The sequence below is a fragment of the Leuresthes tenuis genome, unplaced genomic scaffold (genome assembly GCF_036924035.1).
Source record: "Leuresthes tenuis unplaced genomic scaffold, fLeuTen1.0.hap1 SCAF_22, whole genome shotgun sequence".
NCBI classification, from domain to species: domain Eukaryota; kingdom Metazoa; phylum Chordata; class Actinopteri; order Atheriniformes; family Atherinopsidae; genus Leuresthes; species Leuresthes tenuis.
In genome coordinates this window covers 6,319,947-6,344,433 of record NW_027325376.1, presented here as the reverse complement: position 1 = coordinate 6,344,433, position 24,487 = coordinate 6,319,947, and the positions used below count along the sequence as shown (strand labels likewise).

At 44.6% G+C, this 24,487-nt stretch overlaps 1 protein-coding gene and 1 long non-coding RNA gene across 2 annotated transcripts in view; one reads left to right on the top strand and one right to left on the bottom strand.

Annotated features, from left to right (window-relative positions):
- The window catches only part of arap2 (ArfGAP with RhoGAP domain, ankyrin repeat and PH domain 2), a 114,338-nt gene that overhangs the window by 65,689 nt on the left and 24,162 nt on the right, over positions 1–24,487 (top strand). Inside the window, exons 15-18 of the mRNA XM_072377002.1 lie at positions 4,319–4,444; positions 11,977–12,121; positions 17,916–18,018; positions 18,589–18,787. Of these exons, the coding sequence (XP_072233103.1) occupies positions 4,319–4,444; positions 11,977–12,121; positions 17,916–18,018; positions 18,589–18,787 (573 nt within the window). The remainder of the gene's footprint in view (positions 1–4,318; positions 4,445–11,976; positions 12,122–17,915; positions 18,019–18,588; positions 18,788–24,487) is intronic.
- On the bottom strand, positions 5,834–10,993 carry LOC140282410 (uncharacterized). Its single transcript, XR_011909848.1, has 3 exons — positions 10,847–10,993; positions 7,574–7,695; positions 5,834–7,411 (listed from the first exon to the last, which is right to left on the bottom strand). It is a non-coding gene; the product is annotated as an uncharacterized lncRNA (long non-coding RNA).

Sequence of the window (24,487 nt, the reverse complement as noted above, 5' to 3'; positions counted from 1 at the left end):
ACTGTGAAATTTGAAGAGATTGACGGCACAGCTTCAAACACTGAAGAAATCTAAGTGTTCCTTAGTTTCACATTTCCCCAAACTGTAGAGACCATTTATCAGTTCTTAACTCTACAAAATCCAACTAAATCTTTACAAATGATGTCAAACGCTTTAATCATGCATGTTTGAACTAAGTACCTGGCATGCTTTGCAGCAGGACCCTGAAGGCCTGCCAGCTATTTCACAGAAAATCATGGGATAAAGACATAATTCGATGCCCAGACTGCGAAGTAAGCAAGGTAAACCTTCTGTGTTACTGTGTAAACCCACGCTCTGTGGCAGCGCCTCTTACTGTTGCCATTCTTTCTAAATGACATGTCATGGTTTCAGAGGCAAACAGGTTTTATTGTTGCCACCCAACAGTAGCATCTCTGGCGCCTTAATTCTTGCAACACATTAAAAATGTATTCGGCAGGCTTTCAGAAGACGCCGGTGGCACACAGATGCTCACTAAATCAGAGACCCTGTCTCTATTCTACTGTTTTTCGGGTTTTTTTGTTTTCCATCAATGCACATAACTGTAAACAAGGCAGTTAGAGGGTCAAGAGATCACAAGCATCTGGGGAAAATGAAAGATTTTTCTGACGTGGTGGTTTAAAGTCAAAGCCTTTTAGATCTTTTCCTCTGTCATCACGTGAGTGGTTCTGTTTCACTCCTGGGACTACGGTCTTCTTGCCTCTTGCACAGGTTATTTCTGCTCCTCTCGCATGCGTTCTCAGCTCGTGTTGACGTTCGATGCACATGTCTGAGAGCAAGCGTGTGAACAAGCGTCTCTGATTAGCCCACTGTCCGCTGCCTGTAGGAGACCGCTTTGTGGCTGTTGCCGTGGGCGACCAGATGGCTAATTGAGCACTCTGTCATGTCACCACCCTTCACTGGGGAATGAACCAATCAGCTCAGGCCAGACTTCTCAACTGCCGCCCTCGCAGACGTCACCGTCTCATCTTAGCAGAGTCCAGCTTTATGGCCCCAGAAGGATTCTTTAGCAGGCTCACAGAGAGAGAGAGAGAGCCTCGTTACAACTGATTCAGCATCCAGCAACTGGCTTATTTACATCTTCTCAACCTGAGTGGCTGGAGAAACGTGTTTATGTGTGTGTTAGACTCCCTTTGATGGGGTTTATTGCTGAAAAATGTCAGATTCAATGTGTTTATTATGCTGATATTGGCAGACACATTCTCTATATTAGATTTAAAGATTACAGATGTTGCTAACTAACTTGGGGCTGCATTCCTTGGCCTCGCTTCAAAATGATATTGTACGTATTACAGATGGCCACAGAGCATTAAAATGACAGTGTGATGCCAGAAATGTTGTTTAATCAGTTGCTGCATACTGTCAGGCAGACTTGTAACTGACCTATGATGATGGTTTTATCCCTCACTCGACCCCTCATTACACCCAAAAAACAAGATGATTCTTTCTAAACCAGCTCCAAGTTGAACATAACAATATAAAGCAGTCTGTGGTGGTTGGGGTGTGCATTAGCTCACATGGCATGAGTAATTTACACATCTGCGAACGAAGGCACCATTTATTCTGAACCATGTATACAGGCTTTGTTGCCATCTATTTCAGGGGAGCTCGTTTTAGGAAGAAGATGCCAAATCACATTCTGCCTGGGTCACGACATCATGGCCATGCTGGGCCTGGGACGGTAAAAAAAATGTTTTTTTTGCTGGACGATATATCGTCCCACAAATTGTTGCCAATAAACGATATTATTGTCGACATGATAATATATCATGATAATACACACCCTTTCAAATACAATAAACTTTTATTTCTCAGTGTTTTTTACCATTTTAAGTTCAAAAACGTTTAAATACCCTAAATGACTAAAACAAAAAATAAAACTGCTTTTCTTTACATGTATTTTCTCGCAGGCAATTCCAGGCAAAAACGTTTGCAGCATTTCTCTAAATGCTGGCTTTCAGCTGAATTAAAGGGCAGCGTTTCTTTTGTAATGTAGCGAACTACACTTTCTGTAGCGCGCACCATTTTGTGCTGATCCGTTTGTTTACTATGCCGACCAAACGCCTCAGTGAGAGCTGACTGCCGGGACCAAGGCTCTGCATCTCGAGGTGCAGTTTTTTTTCCCCCAGCTGGGAAAACTGGGTCGGTGGGCATGTAAGTTTGTGGTGTTGCCACCACTTTTGAACCAATTCGGCACACTGGCTCGTCCGTGTTGATGGGCTCTTGCTGCACTCTGTGTAGCCAACAGCGGCCCAGCCTCCCCCACAGAGACAAAGAGCCTGGATGGCTGACAAGAGGGTTCACTCTGTTCATTCCGCTGTGGAACAAACGCGCCCAGGTGCTGAGTCAGAGCACAGAGTGAACCTTCTTGTCATCCAGCCTGCTTGGAGGCGAGAGACGAGGAAAACGCATATATCCCACATGGCGATATATCAACGCCGGCAAAATGATTGATTCATTGATTATCGGCCCAGGCCATGCACAGTCCGTGCACTAAACTGAACTTTCTGCTGTCCAGATGTGTCACCAAGTACTGGAAACACAGAAGAAAACTACAAAGTAGTCACAAACGGTTAAATAGCTTAAATACCAAGAATGAGAGAACATCCTGCTTTCTTTCCCCAAACTGCATGCTGGGAAGGACGCTTCTGTCCCAACTTTTCTTAAACTTTCCTGGCTTTCAGATTTGTATCATCTTGCAAAATATGTTGTCCATTGAGTTTAAATTCTTCACTCAACTGTTTGAATTAAGATCTTTAAAAAAGGTTCCCCATCGTCACTGTTTTCAAGCATTGAAACACGTTCCCATTACTTTCTGAAATATGATATATGACATTCATTTTGCTTATTTTTTATTCTAGAATCCTTTCCAAAGGAACGACTGCCTTGCTGTAAAGCCAAGATTAATAACGCTCACTCCAACACAGATGATAAGCCTGACGTAATGAGTCGACGCAGAGCAAATACATTAACTCGTCTTGTTAAACCAACCGATTGTTCTCTGCGAGACGACATGTGACCACGGATGAGGCGCCAGCAAAGGGTGGAAATGTCACTTCAATCAAAAGTGCTTTCAATTAAAGCTATTTTACCTTGCTTGATGAGAGCGCTGGAGGTACTGCAGATAAAATCTGTAAAGATATTACCAAGGCTCTGGCAGAAAATTGAACCTCAGAATTGAAGCTAATTGAATTTGAGAATGATATGGTTGAATGTAGGGAGCTCTTAAAGCTTGCCAAAAAAAAAAAGGAATGGGGAGATGGAGTTCAGAAGTAAAGGGGGGGGGTGAGCGGGGAAGGCTTTGAATTTAAATGGACAAAGATGAAATGAGGACAGTGTAAAACTAATTTTTTAACAGATGGAGCACACGGTGGTCTCAGAGCACCTTATCTTTGACTTTGCAGGCGTGTGACCATGTGACAAAGTCAGGACTAAATAAACTTGTATAATCACGTTTTATGCCACTTGTGACAAAATGGATAATGCCGCGCTGCTAAATTAATACTGCTGGGAAAACACGCTTCACGTAGAGGTCAGAGCATTGGTGCATTGGACCCGTTGTCCTGCCTGGGCGTGATTCAGCAGCGCCGAGGCGCTGATCCTCGGATCCAAGCTGAAACAGTTTATTATGTGAACAGCTGGAGATCTGAGAAAGACCTGATCTAAATACACTTCCATGTTGCAAACACAGATAGATCTTTTTCTGTGGGGGGGGGCAGGCATCAGTGATGAATGAAGTGTGATGGAATCGTGGGTAATATATAGATGTAAAGTGTGGCTTGTGAGGTATAAAACACATCAGTTGGTTTACAGATGCACTCAGACCGATCCAAGCTCAACTTTAAGTATTATTCTGGTGTTCAGCGACTGATCATTTTCAGCTTTTAAAATGGTAAAATAGGACAAAGACCAAAGCAGGAGTCGGGGCACCCGCCTGGTCAGTGTTAAAGAGATCAGACAACTTGGACTGTTGGAGATTTTCGTCTTCACTCCACCCTCCTAAAGGTCTTTTACGGTCCAATAAGAAGTCGGATTTGCCTGCTTTGTATGCTTTTTTTCTAGAGCTGAATAAGGTATGAAGCCTTCGTGCTCAGATCTCGAACCTCAGCACAGAGTTTTCTTTGTATTTTAACGCCAGATCTTTGCAGAATGGGACGAAGACGCCGTTGCACACTTGCACTCTCTGAAGGTGAAATGAAAAGTATTTGAAATGTTCCAGCAGAAGGTGAACGTGAAACGATGATCAGAATGCTGCCACCGGATGAACCCGCTTCATCTACTGTGTCTGGTCTCCTTGTAGATTTTCCCAGACTGGAGCAGTGGTCGGAGGCCGCCTCCCTGCCCGACGCTTCCCTCTTCATGGACGGCTTCCTCTACATCTCCTCCGGCCCCGCCAAGGCGACACTGGATCGGCGCGGAAGAGACGGTGGGTGCAAAAAGCCGTTTTGCGAACTCCTGGCGAGGCCGATCCACCTGTCAATCTATTTGAAAGCAATTTAAGCCGCGTGTTTGTCAGGGGTTTAAGCCCTGATCGATCAATCAGTGTCAGTCTGTCAGTTGTCAAACTGCCAATCGTTTAATCCGTACAGCAAACAGTCCAGTCAAAGCGATCAATGCATGTGTTTTTCAAGCGCGCTTTGCATAGTCTTCTGGGAGTCCTTGTCAGATGGATGTATGCTAGATGACAGAGCTGCGACGCTCTGTGGAGGCACAGGCCAAACTACGGGCAGTTGATTAGAAAAGATAAAGAGACCAACTAGAAGAACTTTTTCACATCATTCTCCTAAATGAACTTCCTCCAAAACTTTAGAATTCGTCTTTCTTTGTCCTCCAAGGCAGTTAAAAACTTTTAATCAGGCTCCAGTTTCCCACTCAGACACCTGAGCTGCTGCTGCACCTCCTGCTCAGCCCTGGTCCCACTTCTCCCAACAGCTGGAGCACTTTCAGGGCCCATGGGTAATTAGGAGAAGGAGCCTGCTATGGGCACTGCCTCTGGGGAAAGGGGTTATTTGGACGGGGATAAGGAATGAGGGGATGCAGGAGAAACAGTACCTGCCACTTGAATAAGCTGAGCCCCGTTCATGTTGAGCAAGACATCCATCTCTATTTCCATCACCCCACGCGGCCTCAGCCCCTCATTGGTGGTTGTTCACACTGGCTAATGAACAGAGCTGAGGTCTGGGAAATTGCCTCGCACAGGCGCTGGAGAGAGATGTTATCCGAGTATCTCCTCAAAATCTCATTATCTGTACAAATAAACTTCATTTTAAAGTCATTTCAAAAAGACAATTATGATGCATTGAAATGAGTTTCTTAATGTTGTTGTTATTCCCATCACTGGTGTTGATTACAACCATATTGTACTATACTTGAAAAAGAGTGAGTGTATCTGAAATGCTGTTAATAATGAGGAAAAAGGTCAATTTTTGCCTCAAACCTGCCTTATCCTTTTCTCCTAATATGGCACCTTTAAGCAGCATGTGCAACCCTTTAAGACCTGAACTGTGTTTGCATGCTTTAGCCGTTAGAGTCCAGTCACACGACGATGACAAGACGCAAGTATCATTACTTGCATGATGCGTTTCAGCCTCTTGTTGTGTTTTATCTGGCCGTGCTCATGTCTGATGCTTAAAGGGATGCACACGCATGTAGCAGTGCATCGTAATGGATTAAAGCAGCAACTAATGGACTAAATGCGTGTGCAAAAGATGCAGTTTGATTACAGATGTGCAGGAAAAAGCTCTAAAACAGAACAGGCAGAGCTCATCTTCTGTTTAAGTTCTGCTGCTTGTTAGCAAACATTTAATTAGCCTTTCACAAAGCAGCTGATCTGCTAAATGCAACTTTAATATTAACACTGCACCCAGAGCTGCTTTGGTTTCTCGATAGAATTTGTCAGTAGACGGCTGCTTAAATCCGCCACTCCACTTGCCGTTTGTGTGGTGCAGGCAGTTAGAGATGATCTGCCTGGGCATTTATGCTGAAAGCAGCTCCTCGCTTCGTCTGAACGAACCGGGAGAATTGTGGAGTTAAAGCAGAACAGGGAGGTCGTCGGTGGGCTTCAAAATGAGCTGAAAAACACTAAAACTCAACTGCAGAACCCTTTAGTAAGCATTTGTGAAATTTCTTTTCCATCAGGTTCCAACTGTAGTAAAAGAAAATAGACTCGAAACTATTTCCAGATAAAAGCCTTTAGTCTATATTTCAAATATACTCTGTGTCCCTTTTGCTGGGGGCCGTTTCCGGCCCCTCTTACAGGCCCCACGCCCCCCCACAGATGAGACCTTGTGATTTGTCAGCCGATAAACACCTTGTTATTTAATATTTTATGCAGAGCGTTGCTTTTGTGCATTAATGGCGCTTTAACTGCAGCTGTTGAAAAATTCAGAGGGGTGGGCTTTAAAAGTCGACATGCTCCAACTTCTTCGATCAAAACGAAGCGCTGTCAGGACGGCGTGGGCATGGGGAGATGAGGTGTTTTCCAATGTACTACAGGATGCCTTTCGCTCCCAGCCTAATGGTTTGATGGTCTATAGATGTGCTTTAGTTCTTAATAATTCAAAGGCTGCGCTCAGGGCTTAATAAAAGCACTCTGCTACAGTGTCTTAAACTTTCTTTATTCTGTCAGGGGACTACTCCAATCGGCTTTTGCAGCACCGCTGATTGAAGCTTTATTAATAGTGTGACATGGCATTAACAGTCAGCCAAAATACGGCTCGTGATGTAGCTCAGCATAACAAAAGCAATGATCCGTGCTGCGTTATTAGAGCTAAAAATCATCTTCCTGACACTACTGTTGGGCTCCGCAGCATCTCCGGCGCAGACGGTTGATTTCAGTGGAAATGAAGTGCTCCCCCTTGAACAGGTAGAGGAGTGACTCACTCTGCTGCTGCATTCATAAGGTGCGGACGTCTGGAAGGGAAAAGAGGCAGTTACTGTCTGAAATGGTGAGTGGCAGCTGGGAAATGGCGCCCCTAATTCCTGATTAGTTTAGTCTTTTCCTCATCAGCAGCGCTCTGCTCACATCTCGCCTGAGGAGGAGCGGCCGTGGATGGGAGTCAAATTGTGTTTTATTGAGCCCATATGAACAATTCAATTACTTTGAGCTGCAAAGTTTGAGTAACCCAGATCTTCTTTGTTTTTCACATTTCCGCTGCTGTGTTTAACGTTTCAGAAGGAGTGCTTACCTGCAGAAGCGTGTGGCACTGCTGCTAAAGCCAGAAATAGACGGTGTTTTTTCAACCTTATCTTATGCTCTATGTGTCCATCCCTCCCTTGTAATGAAGTGGACTCTAATTCTGGCACAGACAGATCGTTCGGATCCCTTCAGTTTCTCCATTTCCATTTCCCTGACAAGCTGTCCACCAGATGTATTCCTCCCAGATATTTTAGTCTGATGGCGAGATAGGCAGAGGATTGGTTGAAGACGTGGGAGTGTGAGTGGCGGAAAGGGGCACTTCCTGCTATTTTGATGCATGCTTAAAATGGGCGCGATGTCGATAAAAAGTTTAGTGGGACATTGATACACATTCAGAGTCGAAACTTTTCAAGTTACCGCCGAACTTGATCCATTCAGAAGAACTATGAGACGGTTAAACCGCCGCATCAATGACTTGATTCGTCTAATCAACCTTCTCATCCTCCTCTCTCGGAGCAGTTAGCGCATCTTGCAAATTGCTGAAAAAAGAGGGGGAAAAAAGCATAAAAAGAGAGACAGAAGTTCTACTCTGATTTAGGAGCCTTTCCCCTGGAAAGTACTATGCAGCGAGCTCTCTTGGCGCACAAGCTAATTGGCCCAATTTATCTGGTGGAAGCATGCACCACGGTTGGCTTCCGCGAGCGTTGTCTCTTGCGGCTGGTTGCGGACTCCCGTGGAGAACGGCTGGGCCACGGGGCCGTTGTGTGTGTGTGTGTGTGTGTGTGTGTGTGTGTGTGTGTGGGAACAGCTGGCAATGGACGCAGCTGCCTGATTGTAAATCAAGCACTATTGTTCCCCATACTGTGCCGGTGCTTGTGTAGACGTTCGTGGTGTCCCAGCCGCTAAGCTAATGCTGAGCCACAAATAAAGAAGGGGGAAAGCTGCTCATCGCTGGGTGGCGTGCAGATTTCTGATGAAACGTCTTAGAGGCTGCAGGGAAAAACTTTCCCCACAAATTTCATCGTGCGTTCTCTTAAGCTCATTGAGTTGCTCCACATGTATTCCAGTCATTTTGCTGCTGAAAAGGCCGCCTCAGACCCATTTTTCTCTGCTCCGTCCCTGGAGTTCTGGTCACAGGACTTTACTTCACTGGAATAGTAAAATCACACCTAACCTCTTCGTCTACCTGGGAAAGTTGAAGCATCTGACACATTTGTGTTTGACATTTTTAGAATAATTCTTCAAAAACTGGCTTGTGAGCCCATTATTGTGTCCACAGTGTCTGACCCATAATCCCTCAGCAATTTGTTTTACAGATCCACAGTGGGATTTTTTTGTGTCTCCGTCCTTGGGGTGGAGAGGAAATTCTTAAAATTTCCTCGGTGACCTCGATATAGCTGGAGATCTGAGTGCTGCAACATGGGATGAGATCTTCCAGCTTTTCTGATATTTAAGTCCCTTCACTGACAGATTTCAGAGTCCATAACCTTTGGGACTTGGACGTTTCCAAGCTTTTCGGACTGTAAACCATCATTAGTGGGTTTCTACTTTTAGAGTTTTGTTTTTCTCTCTTAAATTCAGTCATAGAAGACAAATGATCAGATTATTAAGAAAATGAACCTTCCACTGCTGAGAATGATGGACATGACATTTCTCTGCAAAACCTCAGCCATTCAGAGTCCTAAAGGGAAGTGTGTTCCCGTCTTTTGCGTTGCCAAGACAGTGCTGCATCCTGTCAGATGGATCAGAGTTAATGGCTTTAAATGACACACTTTCTCTGTGTCCCGCACTCATTTAACAGGACTTCTTCGTTTAGCGTGGGGTTTAAATGGAGATGATGAATCTGCAGCTGCGGGAATAATCTCTCCCTTGAAGTGTCGTGAGGTCAGAGGGAGAATGTTTTTATATGCAGAGCAAGAGACAAAATGCGACTTATTTAGCTGTTTTCGAGCTGTTTGCAGAGCCGCGTCCGATGGTTTTGATTTCTTTCACAAACAGAGCGCACAAAGATGCAGTCAGAAGGAGCCATAGAGTGGCAGCGCAAGGGTGAATGGAGCAAAACTGACATCCTCCTTTTTCATGCTTATCACATCCTTTTCCTTTTGACATCCAGTTGTAGACACTTCCTTTTTATTGGAACTATATCTGTTCCTTCAGAAGCATCACACGCAGTTGGCAGAGGAAAGCACAATTAGCATATTCATGAGATGAATACAGTGGGAACTTTGGAGTTGCGAGCGGCGGGGGGTGCGGCTGGGAAGCTGTTTGCGTGCGTGTTTGTTTGTTTGTTGCGGAACAAAAAAGCAGATGGCACGGTGACTTTGAAAAATCCAAAATTAGGTATGTTTTTATGAACTTCATGCTCATTGGCTATGCAAATCACAGTCATGAAAGACAATGTTGTGTGTTTTTCCGCTGAGATGATGTTTGTCGATTGAAATCTGCCTCGTACTTGGAAGTCTCTTAACAGCCTTAATTTTGCATGTGCGTGCGCATGTGTATGCCCTCACATGCTGTTTCTACTCCCAAACTGACAGTCAGTCTGCTTATACAAGTCATTCCAAGTGTTGGCATTGAAGGGTTAGATGTTTGGATGGAGAGCGTCTTTGGATGGTTTGGAAACGAAGGCCGCTGTCTCTGTCCTGTTTGGACTCTACTTGTCTGACTGGTGCTCAAACGTCCTTTTTTTCTTCTTCATCCTTTAATGTTGGCGCTTTCTCGTAAGATGTGACCTGAAACAGTGACGGGATGATTTAAACCCCTCGACTTGTATTTTAAGTTTTAACTACCTTCTTAAAACGAAGGAAAAACAGGCAGGAAGTTTACGAGAGAGGCCTCAGACTGCACCGGTCCATGCGTGGAAGCTGAAATGCTGAATATTTCCTGTCGTCTCTCCCTGCAGAGATTCATTAGCAGCGTTAAATATGTTTGGAGTCGCTCAAATTGATTGTTTCTTTTTACTCTACACGCCATGGTCAGTTTGTTCATTTTCATCCTCTGTTCTGCTTGTATGGAAGCAAGACCAGTAAGGAATAAGCGTTTTCAGTATTTTGACGTTCTGCGTCATCAATTTCAATCTGAAAATGAAAGTAAAAAGCTTTCCAGCAGTCGCTCGCTCGCTCGCTCGGTGCATGCCAGACCTCGGCCCGCCGACCCTTTGACCCTCGCTCCATGGCCACCGTCTTCTTTGAATAACTCCGACAGCAAGAATCTGGCTTCACCGCTCCGGCTCTGACCAAAGTTGAAGCGATGGCAGTTCACTGCATGAGACGGCGTGACTATGGAAATCCAAAATAGCTCAGGTTTGGAGAAAAATGTCAATCCTCCTGATTAATAATTACCCCGTCACACCAGCTCTGTGTACACTCGGGTGATGAATGGCAACAGTGGAGCAGGATGTAAAATCCAGCTGAGCACAGAAAAACAACTCGATTACAGCGAGCTCACACAGCACGAGAGCACACACACACACACACACACACACAGGCCAGGCATCAGAGGGCAGTGGCCACATGCACAAGTAGGTAGCTGAACTAATCACTGATATCAGATCGAAGCACCAGCTCCGAGATGAATTTCATGTTTTTTACATTGACAATAATGACACAGGTTGCTAAACCGGGGCTCCACAGCATTCTTAACGGCTCATCTTTAAATGATGGCACTACTTTTTAAAATGGGAAATCCCACCTTTGAATGATCCTGCTACCGTGCAGAGCTGGTGGAGTCCAAATGCTGCACAAAAGCCTTAATATGCTGCACCAAATCCAGCTGGTGGAGGTCTTTTGGCAGCAAAGTTATCTTGAGAACTGCACGGCTAATAAATTGAACTTTGATGCCCACTGAGTGCTGCTGTCGCGAGAGACTTGCACTGAAATGCCTTCAGGCAGCTTGTGATTGGTTGTCCCACAGCAGGCGGAACTTGTCATATGATCACACAGCCCACCCACTTCAGGAGAGGATATGATTGGTCGATTTAACTGTCATTTCAGATGTGTTCCTGGCCCTTTGCAATCCCGCACAAGGCTCGCCAGTCACAGAGCGGGACACGTGCCTTTGTCTTCCTAGCCACACAGAGCTGATATTATTCTTATTTATTGGAGTTTAATCCTTCAGAAACATTTAGTTGCATTAAAATCATGAATCTGCAGGGTAAGATTAACACTGATGATTATTAATAGTTAATTTCTAGATGCTAACACACTTTGAAAGAGGCACGAGCATCGGCCCGGTCCATAGTTTGTGTGAAGCTCCAGCAGTTCCTGACAAATGCAACAAAAGACACGTTTCATACATGTTGAGACAACTAAAAAAGTCTTAACTTTATTAATGTTGCTTCTTTCCCTTTTTCCTTTTCTTGGTATTTTGAACTGTCTCGCTCACATGGAATTCATCATTTATTGCTTCATTACTTTGTCGTTGCTGCAAAAGTCACTGAAGTGCAGACGTAAGCTCACTTAAGTCCTCCCTATGATGTGGAGATTCTGGAAAAGATTAAGTTGAAAGGAGCTGCGAAGTATGTAAGTAGAGCGTGTTAACAACATGTGAAATAACTATTTATAAGTAATATTCAGACCATCCATCCATTTTCATCCACTTATCTGAGGGCGGGTTGCCGAGGCAACAGGTTCAGGAGAGAAACCCAGACTTCCCTCTCCCCAGAGACACTCTCCAGCTCCTCCCAGGGATCCCAGGCCAGAAGGGACATATAATCCCTCCAGCGAGTCCTGGCCCCTCCGAAGGAAACCCATTTCAGCCACTCGTATCCGCGGACACTAAGGTTTGTAATGCCTGGATGTGTGTGTGTGTGTGTGCTTCAGATATGGCTCGCCGGTGGTGCACGTTGGAGGGCGGCTTCCTGAGTTACTATGAGACTGAACGAAGCCCCTCGGCTATGGGAAGAGTTGACATCACTGAAGTGGTCACCCTGGCTGTGAGCAAGTCGGAGACAGTTACCGGAGCAGGGTATGAACGCACACACACACACACACACACACACACACACACACACACACGCAGACTGCTTCTTTAAGATGATTTGACTCCGGTTGACCCCACATCTCAAACACAGAAGGTAAACCTGTGAAATCACTAACATTGGGTGTGCTTTTGTTAGCTGTGAAATAATGATCGTATCCGGTACATCACATTATAATTTACACCCTAAATGCATTTTTTTGGAGGAAATCAGGCATGTTACGGGACTTTAATTACGCAGTGAAGCCCAAATTATACAGCAGAACCCAAGTGAAAGGCTCCAGTTGCATCCCCTCCTCTTCATCCAAATTTAGACTGAACTAAGCGATTTCTCTTTCATTGGCTGAATCGCAGTTTGCTGCAAACATAACGCCATCCTGGTTTGACATAAACACACACACGCTTGTAAACACAGGTTTCAGCAGCACTTCTCCTCCTCATCATCTGTCTTGTTACCATAATCTTAGACTGAGCATCAGTCACTTTAACTGAACCGTCGGGGCTTTATGAGCACTATATTTCCAGTCTACTTTGGCAGCGATGCAGGCGACTAGTTCAGCTGTAAATGCCACTTCCTGTCTTAACCTCACTGTTACCCCTCTCCTTATCGCTTTCCTCGCTTTGTTGTCAGATTATGATGCGGTTAAAAAGTTGCTCCTACAACAAACTTTTATTTCTTCTTGTCAGACACACAAAGAGGAAACAGATGCTTGGATTCTTTCCTCTTGTGTTTCATACTCCCGCTGGATCACACAGTGTGTGTGTGTGTGTGTGTGTGTGTGCGTGTGCTGCACTTCCAAAGCAAAGGAGTCTGATAATAGCTTATGATTAAAGCAGAAGTCGGCTCTTTAATGACACCAGCAGATGTCTAAAGACGGGACAATGCGTTTATTTGTAAATGTTATCTGTACCGCCATAAGAGGCGCATCTGTCCGGGTAAAACCGTGACCCGTCTAACGAGCCGCACACATGCACACAAATACGACAGGTTACAGTGCCATCGGATGTGCACATTCGCCAGTTTTAGCTGGCTGCCTACATCCCAGTCGCAGGTCACAGCGTCACCCCGAGAAAGGCTATTATTTCTCTGTCGCTAACACTCTTAATGGTCCCACGTTTCACTAGATTAAACTCTGCCTCACTGCTGCTTCCAGCATTCCCAGCATGCCTCGGCTCGGAGAGCGCAGGGACGTCTCACCTCTTGACTGTCTGCCACTCATGAATATTAATGTATGCAGATGACACACTCCCACCAGCAGCCTATCACAGCGCTACAGGAGGCCGTAGGTGTCGCTTCCATTAAACACGGCATTTGGGTAATTTCACCGTGGCAGAGGACAACGTGAATTATAGAGCAGCCTGAAACCTACGTTTGCTAGAGTTGCATGAATATTACAAGCCCACTCCTAAGGAATTAATGCAAAGGGAGTACGTTGGCTGGTGATAAGTTGAGGTTTTCCAGGGACTATCTGCCTGTTTGAACAGGAATATTTGTAATTCAATACTGTCCTTGAAATCCAGTGAATAACCTTAGAAAAAAACACTTTCCATCTGCTCTTTCTCTGTTTTCTTGTTGTATTTCTTTCTTTCTTCTCTTCTCTCAATCACACCAATTAAACATAGCTGCACATAATAGGCGGCTAGAGAATTAAGAACAATCAAAACCTTCAGGTTTAAATAAAGAAAAAAACAAGATAGCGGTGCTTGTGAACCCCTTGCGGCAGACTTCTCCACAGGGAAAGTCAAATTTACTTTGCATTTCTTTGCTATTTTCTTTAGTTTGATCGGAGCTATGTGGAGAACAGACCAAAGCGTTTGGCTTGTGTGCACAGCTTTGCTTTTAGAGCAGCACTGTGTCGCATTGAACGTAAACCGAATGAGGAGAGATCGTTGGGTTTGAGAAACAACGATATGAACCGCAGTCCCGTCGGAAACAAGCTGCTCCTCAGGTGAGAATGTTGTGTCCAACAAATGGTAAAACTGATGCTGCCATTTTGTTAGAAAGGTTTAAAGTGTTGGAATATTTCAGCCAGAAAACTACAACCACAGAATATCCAAATATTCAGCGTGTTGATCTGAAATGGACAGCGAAGATGCAGAGCTTCTAATTCAGGTCGACATCAGCGTGGTCAGATGCAGCACAACGCTTCCTGCTCGAGATGTTAAAGTATTTCTGGTCGCTGTTCACAAGTCGGGGAAGAGCGAAGCGGAGAGTTGACAGGCGCCTCGGTGCAAAAGAGACTATTACGAGAGAGCAGAGCCAAAAGTTGAAGCTGTCAGTTTACCGGTTGATCTGTGCCCCTATCCTCACCTCAGGCCACGAGCTGTGGGTCGTGACTGAGAGAATAAGAGAGCGGATACAAACGGGGGAAATAAGCTCCCTCCACCTTTGGCTCAGTCATTCCAGGGAGTTTAAAGCTGAGCTGCTGCTCTTTTGATCAAAGATGTCAGCTGAGGTGCTGTGGGGTGGAAGGATGCCTCCCGTACGCCTGTTTGCAGTCTTTTGCTTTTAGGTGTGTTTAATAAGATTAACCAATACTTATTCACGTATAGATGTCTTTAAAAATGATTTTTAACTCGAGTTTAAGTCAAGTTTAGAGTATTAAAGAAAGAGTGTTTTGCTGGTTTTTCCTCCTCGTTGTCAGTTTGTTTTGAGCATGTAAAATATTTGCCAAGTTTAAAAAAAAAAAAAAAAGCCCGAACCGACAACAAGACGTTGTTCTCTTCACTCAGCTGCGGCTGTCTCACTCGTCCACATCATCGTGTAACACTCACTTTATCTTGCCTGCCTGGAACTAAGCTGCATTTCACCGTTTTTAACCAAAATGCAGCTCAATCGGAGCAAACTGGGCCTTTTTATGGAGAAAAGAGTGAGAGTTTCTGCCTGAAACTAACAGGAACCTGTAAACATGTCATCTTTTAAAATTGCTTCAGTTTTTCTCCTGTTTCCAAACATTTTGGGGATTTACTCGCCTGACTATCTGACGTCTCTGTTGCTGCTGGTCAAACTGGCCTCGCTCCTGCTGTACTGTTCAGTTTAAACTTCAGATTCAACAAAGTGAACGGGTATAAAGGTGGGAGGGGCGTACAGGAGAAGGGAAAGACAGAAAGGTGTTTGCTTCATGAGAGTATTTCAGATGCCCGGCTCACATTCCTCCCCTCATCACCTTGGTTTCCCTTTCTCTCCTCTGCCACGCCCTCTCTCCCTCTGGGACTCCCATAATGCAGTGTTCATCTCTCATCCCCTCTGTTCTTTCTTTACCTCAGCATTTGCCAAGAACAACAACATAATCCTCTGCCGCTCTGTCCCTGTGGGACCCCCTGTAACAAGCTCCGGCACACCTGCCAGCACAGAGACTGGAGCGGTCGAGGAGGAGTGAGGGCGGGATCACGCCAGGGCGCACAAACACCCATGTTCGCCTGTTCCCATGACGCGTATGAAAAGAGAGCAACTCGGAGCTGCCGTGACCCCGCTGACACGTCCCCCTAAACGCCCATTTAGAGCTGTGCTAGCACATAGCAAGAAAAGAAGAGCTGCTTGGCAGTGTGTGTGCAGCCCATTAAGGTAGAGACACTCTGACCCTCCGCCTTCCAAAGGTGGAGGCAACACACAACAAGACTTACCGGAGATTAAAAGCTAACTTTCTGCTTCAGTCTGTGGGCTTTTGCTCCAAAGTGTGTCTGTATCTGCGAGTGAAAGCTTGTAAAAGTCCAAGTGCACTTAATTCATTTTCTTTTGAAGGATTGTGTTTTGGTGGGCGTATAACCTCAAACACACGTATAATTTTATCCTCAAATACAAACAGATGAATGTCTCTTAATGACTGAGTGAAATCAAACCGTGGCGAAGCTGCACCTCTGAGTTTCATGCAAGCAAACACATGTCAGGACTAAACAAATGCATTCTTTTATGAACAAATCATACAATTAATGGCTCTAATTTGCTACCAGCTTTTAAATTTAGCTTGAGGTTGTTTAAAGTGTGTTAACTAACAATAAAGACAATAAAAGTTCAAAAATATGCCTTTTAATACACTGCTTTTTAGGTTACTCCTGATACAAAAGAGAAATGATGCTAAAAAAGAATAAAAATGTTTGAAAACTTTCCCTTAACAGAAAGAAAATAAGGAACAGCCACAGCAGTCTGTGTTATCGCAGCGTCCATTCAAGTGAAAAAGAATCCAGCCTGGTTGGAACTTTGGACTTTGAAGTTGAATAATACAATTTTAATGTTGGACTTTGATGTTAAAATCCAAGACAGCTCTGCTTATTTAGCTAGCAGGCTACGCTAACAAGCTAAATGTCTCACCGTGGTGAGTCCGCGTCTCCCAGAGCTCCGATCTCATCTTCAAACGTTCATGCATGACAGACGCGCTCCCGCGATAAGTGAGGTCGGCTTTACAAAACTTGCAGGTAATCTTTTTTTTCTGGGTGTCGAGGGTGAAATGTTTCCAGACCCTGGACACTTTTGTACGAGAGGGCGATAATTCATCTGCAGCCATTTCACTGTGTTTCTACAGGTCATCTCCCGCTAATATTTACCGTAACGCGCATGCATCTCTAAGCAGAGATAGGCAGGAAGTGGGATGACTCACTCCGTTCGAAAAAATGATGTTCAGCTCGACAGTGTGAAAAAGACGTGATGACGTAACCGACAATTAAATACTTCGGCAACTGATTGTTATCGATTTTTAAAATTAAAAAAAAAAAATTTATTGTTATTTTTTATTTTTTTATTTTTTTAAAGCGTTGCACCCTTAGACAGAAAGCCCCAAAATTCATCTACACTCTCACACTCTCACACTGCCTCGCTGCCACTCACTGAACAGATGTGGTCAAATACTCAGCCACCACATCTACTCGCTCAAGTTACCAGCTGCTAAAATCTCTGCTCGAACCATGTGAGACAGAGAAATTATAATTGCAACGGTCAGTTGCTGGGGGCTTTTTTTGAGCAAAAGCTTGTCTATCCATCCATCCATCTTCTATACCCGCTTAATCCGTTGGTCGGGTCGCTGGGGGGGCTGGAGCCTATGCCAGCAGTCATTGGGCGAGAGGCGGGGTACAACCTGGACAGGTCGCCGGTCCATCACAGGGCCACACAGAGACAAACAACCACACTCGCTCCTAAGGACAATTTAAACCTGGAACCCTCTCGCTGTGAGGCGCCGGTGCTGACCACCACACCACCGTGTGGAAGCAGGAAGCTCGTCTAAAAGTCGCTAAATCTGTTGGGTGGCGATTATTCCAGGGGAATGTTGTCAGGCGGTAAAAGAATGAGAAGAAAATATATAAGCACGGTCATGCTGTCAAATACGTTTCCAGATATTAACATGGTGTGGTAGACCCTTGGATGTTGTTCTGGTGTCAGTAGCTAACTGGTGGCTCCAATCCATTTCAGGGCTCTGGTACTGGGTGTGCTGACATGGCCTTTTAGGACGCTTGATGGAACAAAGCTTCATAGATGGCACATTTGCTTTTCCTGCTGCAGAATGTCTGCGTGTGTCCTGTTGAACAGCATGCATGCTTGAATAAATGGAATCACTGCTGGAGGACTTGTAACAGGGTGATTTTGGGTGGAGACATGGGGAAGTTGGCTCTCAGCTGCTCCAGTGACGCTGCTCCGCTACGACAAATATGACTGGTTTTAAGTTTTCAGAGACCACTGATCCTGGTGAAGGTGTTAAATGTGTCTGATCACGGAGTATCCTTTACGTTAATATGACGGGGAGAAATGTGTGGGCGTTTTTAAAGGCCTTGCTGAGCTCTGTGTCTTCGGCAGGGCGGTGTTTACCGTGGAGCTGTACCTGCAGACGGAGCGGGCGCTCGTTGTTGGAGCTGAAACGCAGGACACGCAGCATGACTGGATCCAGGCCCTGACAAAGGTGACACACCGACACAGAAACACACTTTCTTCTGCTGTTTGTTTTGAACTAAAACTGGTTCCAGACCCTCAGTACATCTGTCTCTCACACTCTTTCCTTCACACCTCTGCTTTGCAGCACACATGGTGTCCTCAGCGAGGCTCATGCTGCCCGCGCCTCATCCAATAAGACGAGTGGTGTTGCTATCTTCCTCCGCATGCCGCCTTGATCTTGTTATAATGCCCAAAATAAATATGCCCCCTGTTCCTGCCTTCATCTTTTTAGTCCCTGGCAGCCCAGTCATTGGTAGTGAGAGGCACTGCAGCATTAGTCCATATGTCTCTCCATCTGTACCAGAGGCCTCGCACGCCTCCGTATATGAATTTGAATCACAGCACAATGGGCCAGACAGAGCTCAGCGGTGGAAATGCTTCCACCAGGGACCGGAAACTTAGCAAAGAAGCTTGCACCTGTTTTGTGTTTGTTTTACTTGTTTTAGGATGATTTGCTGAGAAAAGTTTCTAACTGTAAACGGCAGACGTTATTGATTTGTGGGCCTATTTTCTCTTTGTTTACTCGTCTTATCTGCAGTGCTTCATTCCGTCTAAAGTCGAGGGACTTGTGCGGAAAGACGTGGAGCTGATTGGCAGACTCCACTACAAAGAAGGCCACGACCTGTACCACTGGAGGACGGGCTGGTTTCTGCTGGAAGGATCTGCCCTGCGCTTCAGCTCAGGAGACGAGGAGGGAGAGGAGGAAGCCCTTCAACTCAAGCAGCTGCAGGAGCTGAGTGAGCGTTTCACTTACTTCCACACTGATTCTAATGGTTTGGGTTTTTTGTCCGACATGAATACGCATTTAACTGCGATTTTTACTGGGAAGCTGAAAAAACGGATGTGTCAGTGAACTCAATCTGAACATTTGAGCTAAGAGCGTCACAGGTTTTACAGTACGGTGCAATTTTATTTGTTAGATTATTCAACAGTATACCCTGTAAGAATTATAAGCTTCAATTGAACTGAATTTGAACTTTATCTGAAAGTGCAGAGTGCTGCTGATATTTTTCTTTCACCTGCGAAGTAAAAAGGTTTGCACAGAAAAAAGGACGTTGTGTGGCTCCTCTACCTGTTCGTACACAGAAAAACCTTAAAAGCCACCCAGTGTTTGCCCCAAACCACTTTCCCAGTGTGAGTTGGCTGCACCGACACAGCGAACTCTATCTGGACTTCCCTGATCAGAACTCTGGGGTTCTGATCAGGAGGAGCAGGCTGCTGCTCTTTAGTACACTGGCTGCGCAGGCTTGGCCTCGGCTGCTGAGTAGAAATAATTCACTCTGTCTTTTGGGAAAATCTCAGACACAAAACCACAACCACACACAGTGTGTGACTGCATCCTTTACTGCACACAGAGCGGGGGTGCTCCTCATCAACACTCGTCGATAAAGCATCGTTTATATTTGTAGAGCAGCACCACTGTTAGCTGTTCAGCTAAAAACCACAAACAGATGTGAATGCAGATCTCAGGCCGGCATCACAAGTTGACTCGTCTGTTTTTGGACACAAAAACCTCAAAAATCATCTAACATGATGCTATTCTACCTCTGATGGAATACAGTTCAACAGAACAGGATGAAAAACCGTGACTGGAACTTGATTCAACGAATTCTTCAGCGCTTTATTTGTGGGAAATTGGTCAAATGATCGAATCTTTAGAGTCGCAAACACAGCGCCGTTACTGAACTGTTGGTGCCGCTCGATGCCGGTGTCGAACATGGACGGGTTCTTTCTCCTGGCACACTTCACACTAACTTTTATAGGACCACACACATTGTTGCTAGCGGCAACACAAACAGCCTCCAAACAACAAAAATGCAGCGTTGAAAGAGCGGCTCTGTTGCTGGGAGGTCACCAGTCCAGTAACCTCAGAAGCAGTTTGACTGAATTCCTCAGATAATCAAACAGCTGACCGGAGTTTGATTAGAAGGAAAACACCTGGGATCTCTGTAAGCTGCTCCACTTTACTACAGCAAGAGGTCCCTTTAATAGCTACTTTTGACCTTTTAAAAGGCGACAAATCAGATATTTTAAAATCTCACGGCCTAACAGCATTCTTGCTATCTTTTTTTCACTTGGCAGTTCAAATGTTCAGTGGCGATAATTTCACCGCGGCTGTGTAGAGGTTTTCACCTTGTTAACTTTCATACTTATTGTCTCCGGGAGGAGTTGTGAATGCAGGCCTTGTACCGCTCATAGTCACAACTCCTTAATGATGCCAGAGGCTCCTTGGAAGACATCTCAGCTTCTCGCATCATTATGCATTTCAGTTGGAACTCTCTGCTCTAACTGGCTGGAATAGAAAGAAAAACACGTGAGGAGATGAGTAAGGGTCGATATTACATCACGCTTTGACGAGGAGCCAGACGAGGGATTCAGTTTAGCCAAAGCTGACCGGAGTGACAACTTCATTTTAGAAGAGGTTAATTCCACATTACTGGAGTTATTTAAAGTCTGGGAATGTGCCAGAAAGAGTGAAAGACTCAAAGTTCCAGCATACTTCGGCAGATGATGAAGAGTTTTGAAGATTTCAATTGATTGCAGCAGTATGATGTTGAAACAGAAGGAGCAGAGAATCAATGGATCTTTTTAATCTACTTACAGCTCGACGTGGATCAAATCGCGCTAAGTGCCGCCCCATCTTCTCACCTGGGGCGGGATAAAGAACTGCAGCGGTGTTCGTTTTCATTCCCAGTTTTCACAAACCATATTTGTCACAGCCGGGGAGCCGCTGGTGCCAGAAGGGGACTGGGTTTTGTCAGGGGGCCGGTGGGTTGTGGAGCACTAAAAGGATAGCTTTAGGATTCACAGTCTGTGACACGGGATTAGCTGTTATTTTCTCTACAGTGACACCGCCACATGAAAGGTGCCCCCTGTGTAGCACTGAGGGATTAAATAAACCCACTTTTCAATTAAAATCACTACATGTTCCCAACATGCTTCACTTCAGACTGTGGAAGGAGTTTATTTCAAACTGTGGTTCTGTTTTTTGGGGCCTTAGGATTCCAGAGATTCAATCACTCTGTCACTTCCAATTCATATGTAAATGGTTTTTCACATTGAGTGTTAAGCAGCAGCTCTAATCTGACTTTTATTCATTTTATTCTTCATTTTCTTGTCTGTCATTCATTCAGCCTGACTCAGCTTCACCCAATCATAATCATTCATAGTATCTACAGTGCCATTATTTTGTATTTAGACAGGATTTTGTTATCTTTGTCAGCTGTTCACTTTCATTTATCCTGATGGCAAACTTCTTTGTGGTTCCCGACAAACTCGCAGGTTAAATAAAAAGAGGAATCCTCTCCCTAAAGAACGAGAGCACATCACCTCTGAAAATGGCTTCCCGGGGGCTCAGCTGTGTAATTGAGAGGAGACTGATGGTTTTGTCCTGTCTTGGGTAAAGTTAAGAGGTGAAAAGAATTGCAGAAAGAGCTGGAGAATCATTAACTTGTCACAATGCACAGATCTGCATGCCCAGCCGGAACATCTGGAAATGAAAGGCTTCCAGACAAGACGAGCACATTAAGTTTAAACGCGTTCCATCTGGATCTGTCTTACCGCGGTGGACTCGGGATAAGAACGTGAATCCCAGCGCTCTGCTGACGATAAGAATCAGCCAAAGACTGCAGTCCAGCGTCTGTGTTGGCCGTGTTTCGGTATGTCCACGGTGAAGTCCATTTAAATCATTCATTTTACATTTAGCAATCACAGCTGATCATTTGTGTTCAACTGGATGTCGATTTGGATGGGACTGATGGTTTTCTGCTTAATGTCACAGGCTGCACTCCCACAATACACAAGATAATTTTAATAAGACCAGTCCGGTGCAGATGAATCTCAACAGTAATCTCCTGCGCCTCAGTTTTGCAGCTTTTTCTCTGGGTGCCAACCACTTAAATCCCATTTTGATTAGTTTTTACAGATAAATTGTTAGATTAAAGGTCCTCTGTTGAGTATTTGACGAGGAGTAGAGCTGTGGGGCAGTTTTTCAGTGACCTCGAGCATTCACACAAAGATACAAATGTCATAGTTGGATGGTAAAAGGATGCAACATTGATGGATGAGGAACAGAAAAGGCAGAACTCCTCACTGATAGAGTGAAGGCAGTTCTGGTTTGGGTCCCTTAGAGGGAAGGGTCACTTGATTGTTGATTTTCCTTCATCATGTCCCGCTGATGGCAGGAGGAAGATGACAGCTAGCTGGATGTTAACAGTAAACAGGGATCTTTTGTTTTTATCAGTCTGTTTAACAGGGACCAGAGTTAGCTATACAGCTAAAAAGTAAACAAAATGGGCAATACAATACAGACTGTCCATACCTACCTAATCCTATCCTAAAAAGCAGCTACATCATACTCGACTACACAGCAACAAGAACAACAGCAGCAACTTCTTCACACTTGGACATTCAGTTTAGACAATGACTCAAGGACGCTACTATCAGCATGCATAAAACCATGAAAACGCACGTCACACAGAATAGAAAGACCTCAGCTACCGTGTACAGTTCTATCAGGGATCAATCACGTCGTTGATTAGCCTTCAGCTATACTTTGGCTGAAACTGGTACACTCTCTAGTCCGAACTGGGACTGAGATCCATTGTTTTACTGCACTGATGGAGGAGGCTGATTGGCCAAAAGCAGTCTTCCTGAATTTTGCACACCAATCGCCTCTCACAGAGGACCGAGAAACCCTTAAATTACCTGCCTGAGTGGTGGTGCGAGATCGTGAGTAAGTTTATACATCAAGCACACGCCAACAAAGCAAAGACAGCTTTCAAAGGTCAACAAGATGGTACAATGATGGTAAAGCTTTCTTTTTTGTTAAGAACCTTCGTGGCCTGCTTGTAGAGGGTAAGTCGAGGTTGCAGGATAGTTGCAGCTGCCTGGGACCAACTTGCAGAGCAGTAAGATGGATGTGAGAACAGTTTAGCAGCAGCTAGCGGCAGTTGTCTTAAATTAGCTGAGCTCACTCTGACACTCTTGGATATCTTTGATATGATTTTTAAATGTTAAATTTGAATCAATAATTACACCCAGATGCTTGAAATGATCAACAGTATGTATCACCTCTCCCTGAACAAAGACCCAATAGGTTGCTGTTTTGTGTTCAATCTCTTGATCGAGAAATACATTTCCTGCCTTTAGAAATATCTCCAGAGATCAGCTCGCAGTAACAACTTTTGTTGCCTACGAGAACCCTCCACAAGGCTCGTCGAAAGTATTGCCTGAAAAAAATAGAGCACAAAGCCAAAAACTGGGGTAGCGTTCCCTGAATCAACCCCATGAATCCACCGCCTGTCAGACGTTAGTGGAGTTTGTTATCACACGTGCACGCGTCTTATCCAGCCCAACCAGAAAGAGTTGCCGCCATGGCAGAACAACAACAAGCCCGATGTGGGGAGAGAAAAACACATTTTTCTCATTTTATTTTTGTTCTTTGGTGAGAACAAGGCTGCAGACTTAGCTCCTTATCGCACAAGTATGTTAAGTAATAAAGAAAAAATTCCACTGAGCTGTTAGATGGATAAAAGAGGATTTATGTGTGTTTGTTCAAACAACTATGACAAATGTTTTGCATTTACCTGATAACGCTGTTAATAAACCTCTCTCAAGTCGATATCTTAGGTCCTTTGCTTTCTTCTCTTGTTTTTCTGGATCTGAATGAAACGCTGTGCCCTTGAAAATGTGCCAGAGGAAATAAAAAAGCTAACTAGGAAATTAGTTGGAAAAGACTTTTGGGGATTAATTGTTTTTACTGTCTGGCTGAGGATGCAAAGGCCTGTGCTGCTCACTTCTTTCTCACATCTGCTACCAGTCAAGTTAAACTGTATATTTGCACATTTTCTTTTTTTAATCTTTGATTCTTCAGTGAGAAAACTAAAATGAAGATGAAGTGATAGTTGCTGTATCTGGGTAGCAGTCACTCTCCAGTTTTAAGGTGAATCCCCCCTCTTCTCTCTGTATTCTCCATCTTTGTATCCATTACTTGAGAACATGCAGTGCTCGAGCGTGATGAAAGTGCCAGATGTTGTTGCTAGGAGATTTGAGCAGAGCGTTCTCCTGTTTGTGTGATTGTTGCCATGATCCAAGCAGCTGTTTGAAGCCCCCGAAGAGATTATGGCAGAGCTTTTGAGTCCGTCAGCGCAGTTTTCCTGAAGCTTGCACTATTATTCCGATTTCAAGAGACTGATTGTGCGGATGACGAAGGTCAGTAGCTGTCTGTTTTTTCATGGGCTGAATACTGGCTACAAAACAAGCTTGTGTATTCAAAGTAAGACCATTTAGTGAGAATTAATACACTTATCAGTGTATAATCTGCCATCGGTGGGACACTGAATTCGTGTTTCTCATCACATCGAGTTAACTCCATTAAATCCAGTGGAATGCATTTGGCATTTTCCTTTAATGTATCCTGCTCTTGCTTTTTGTTT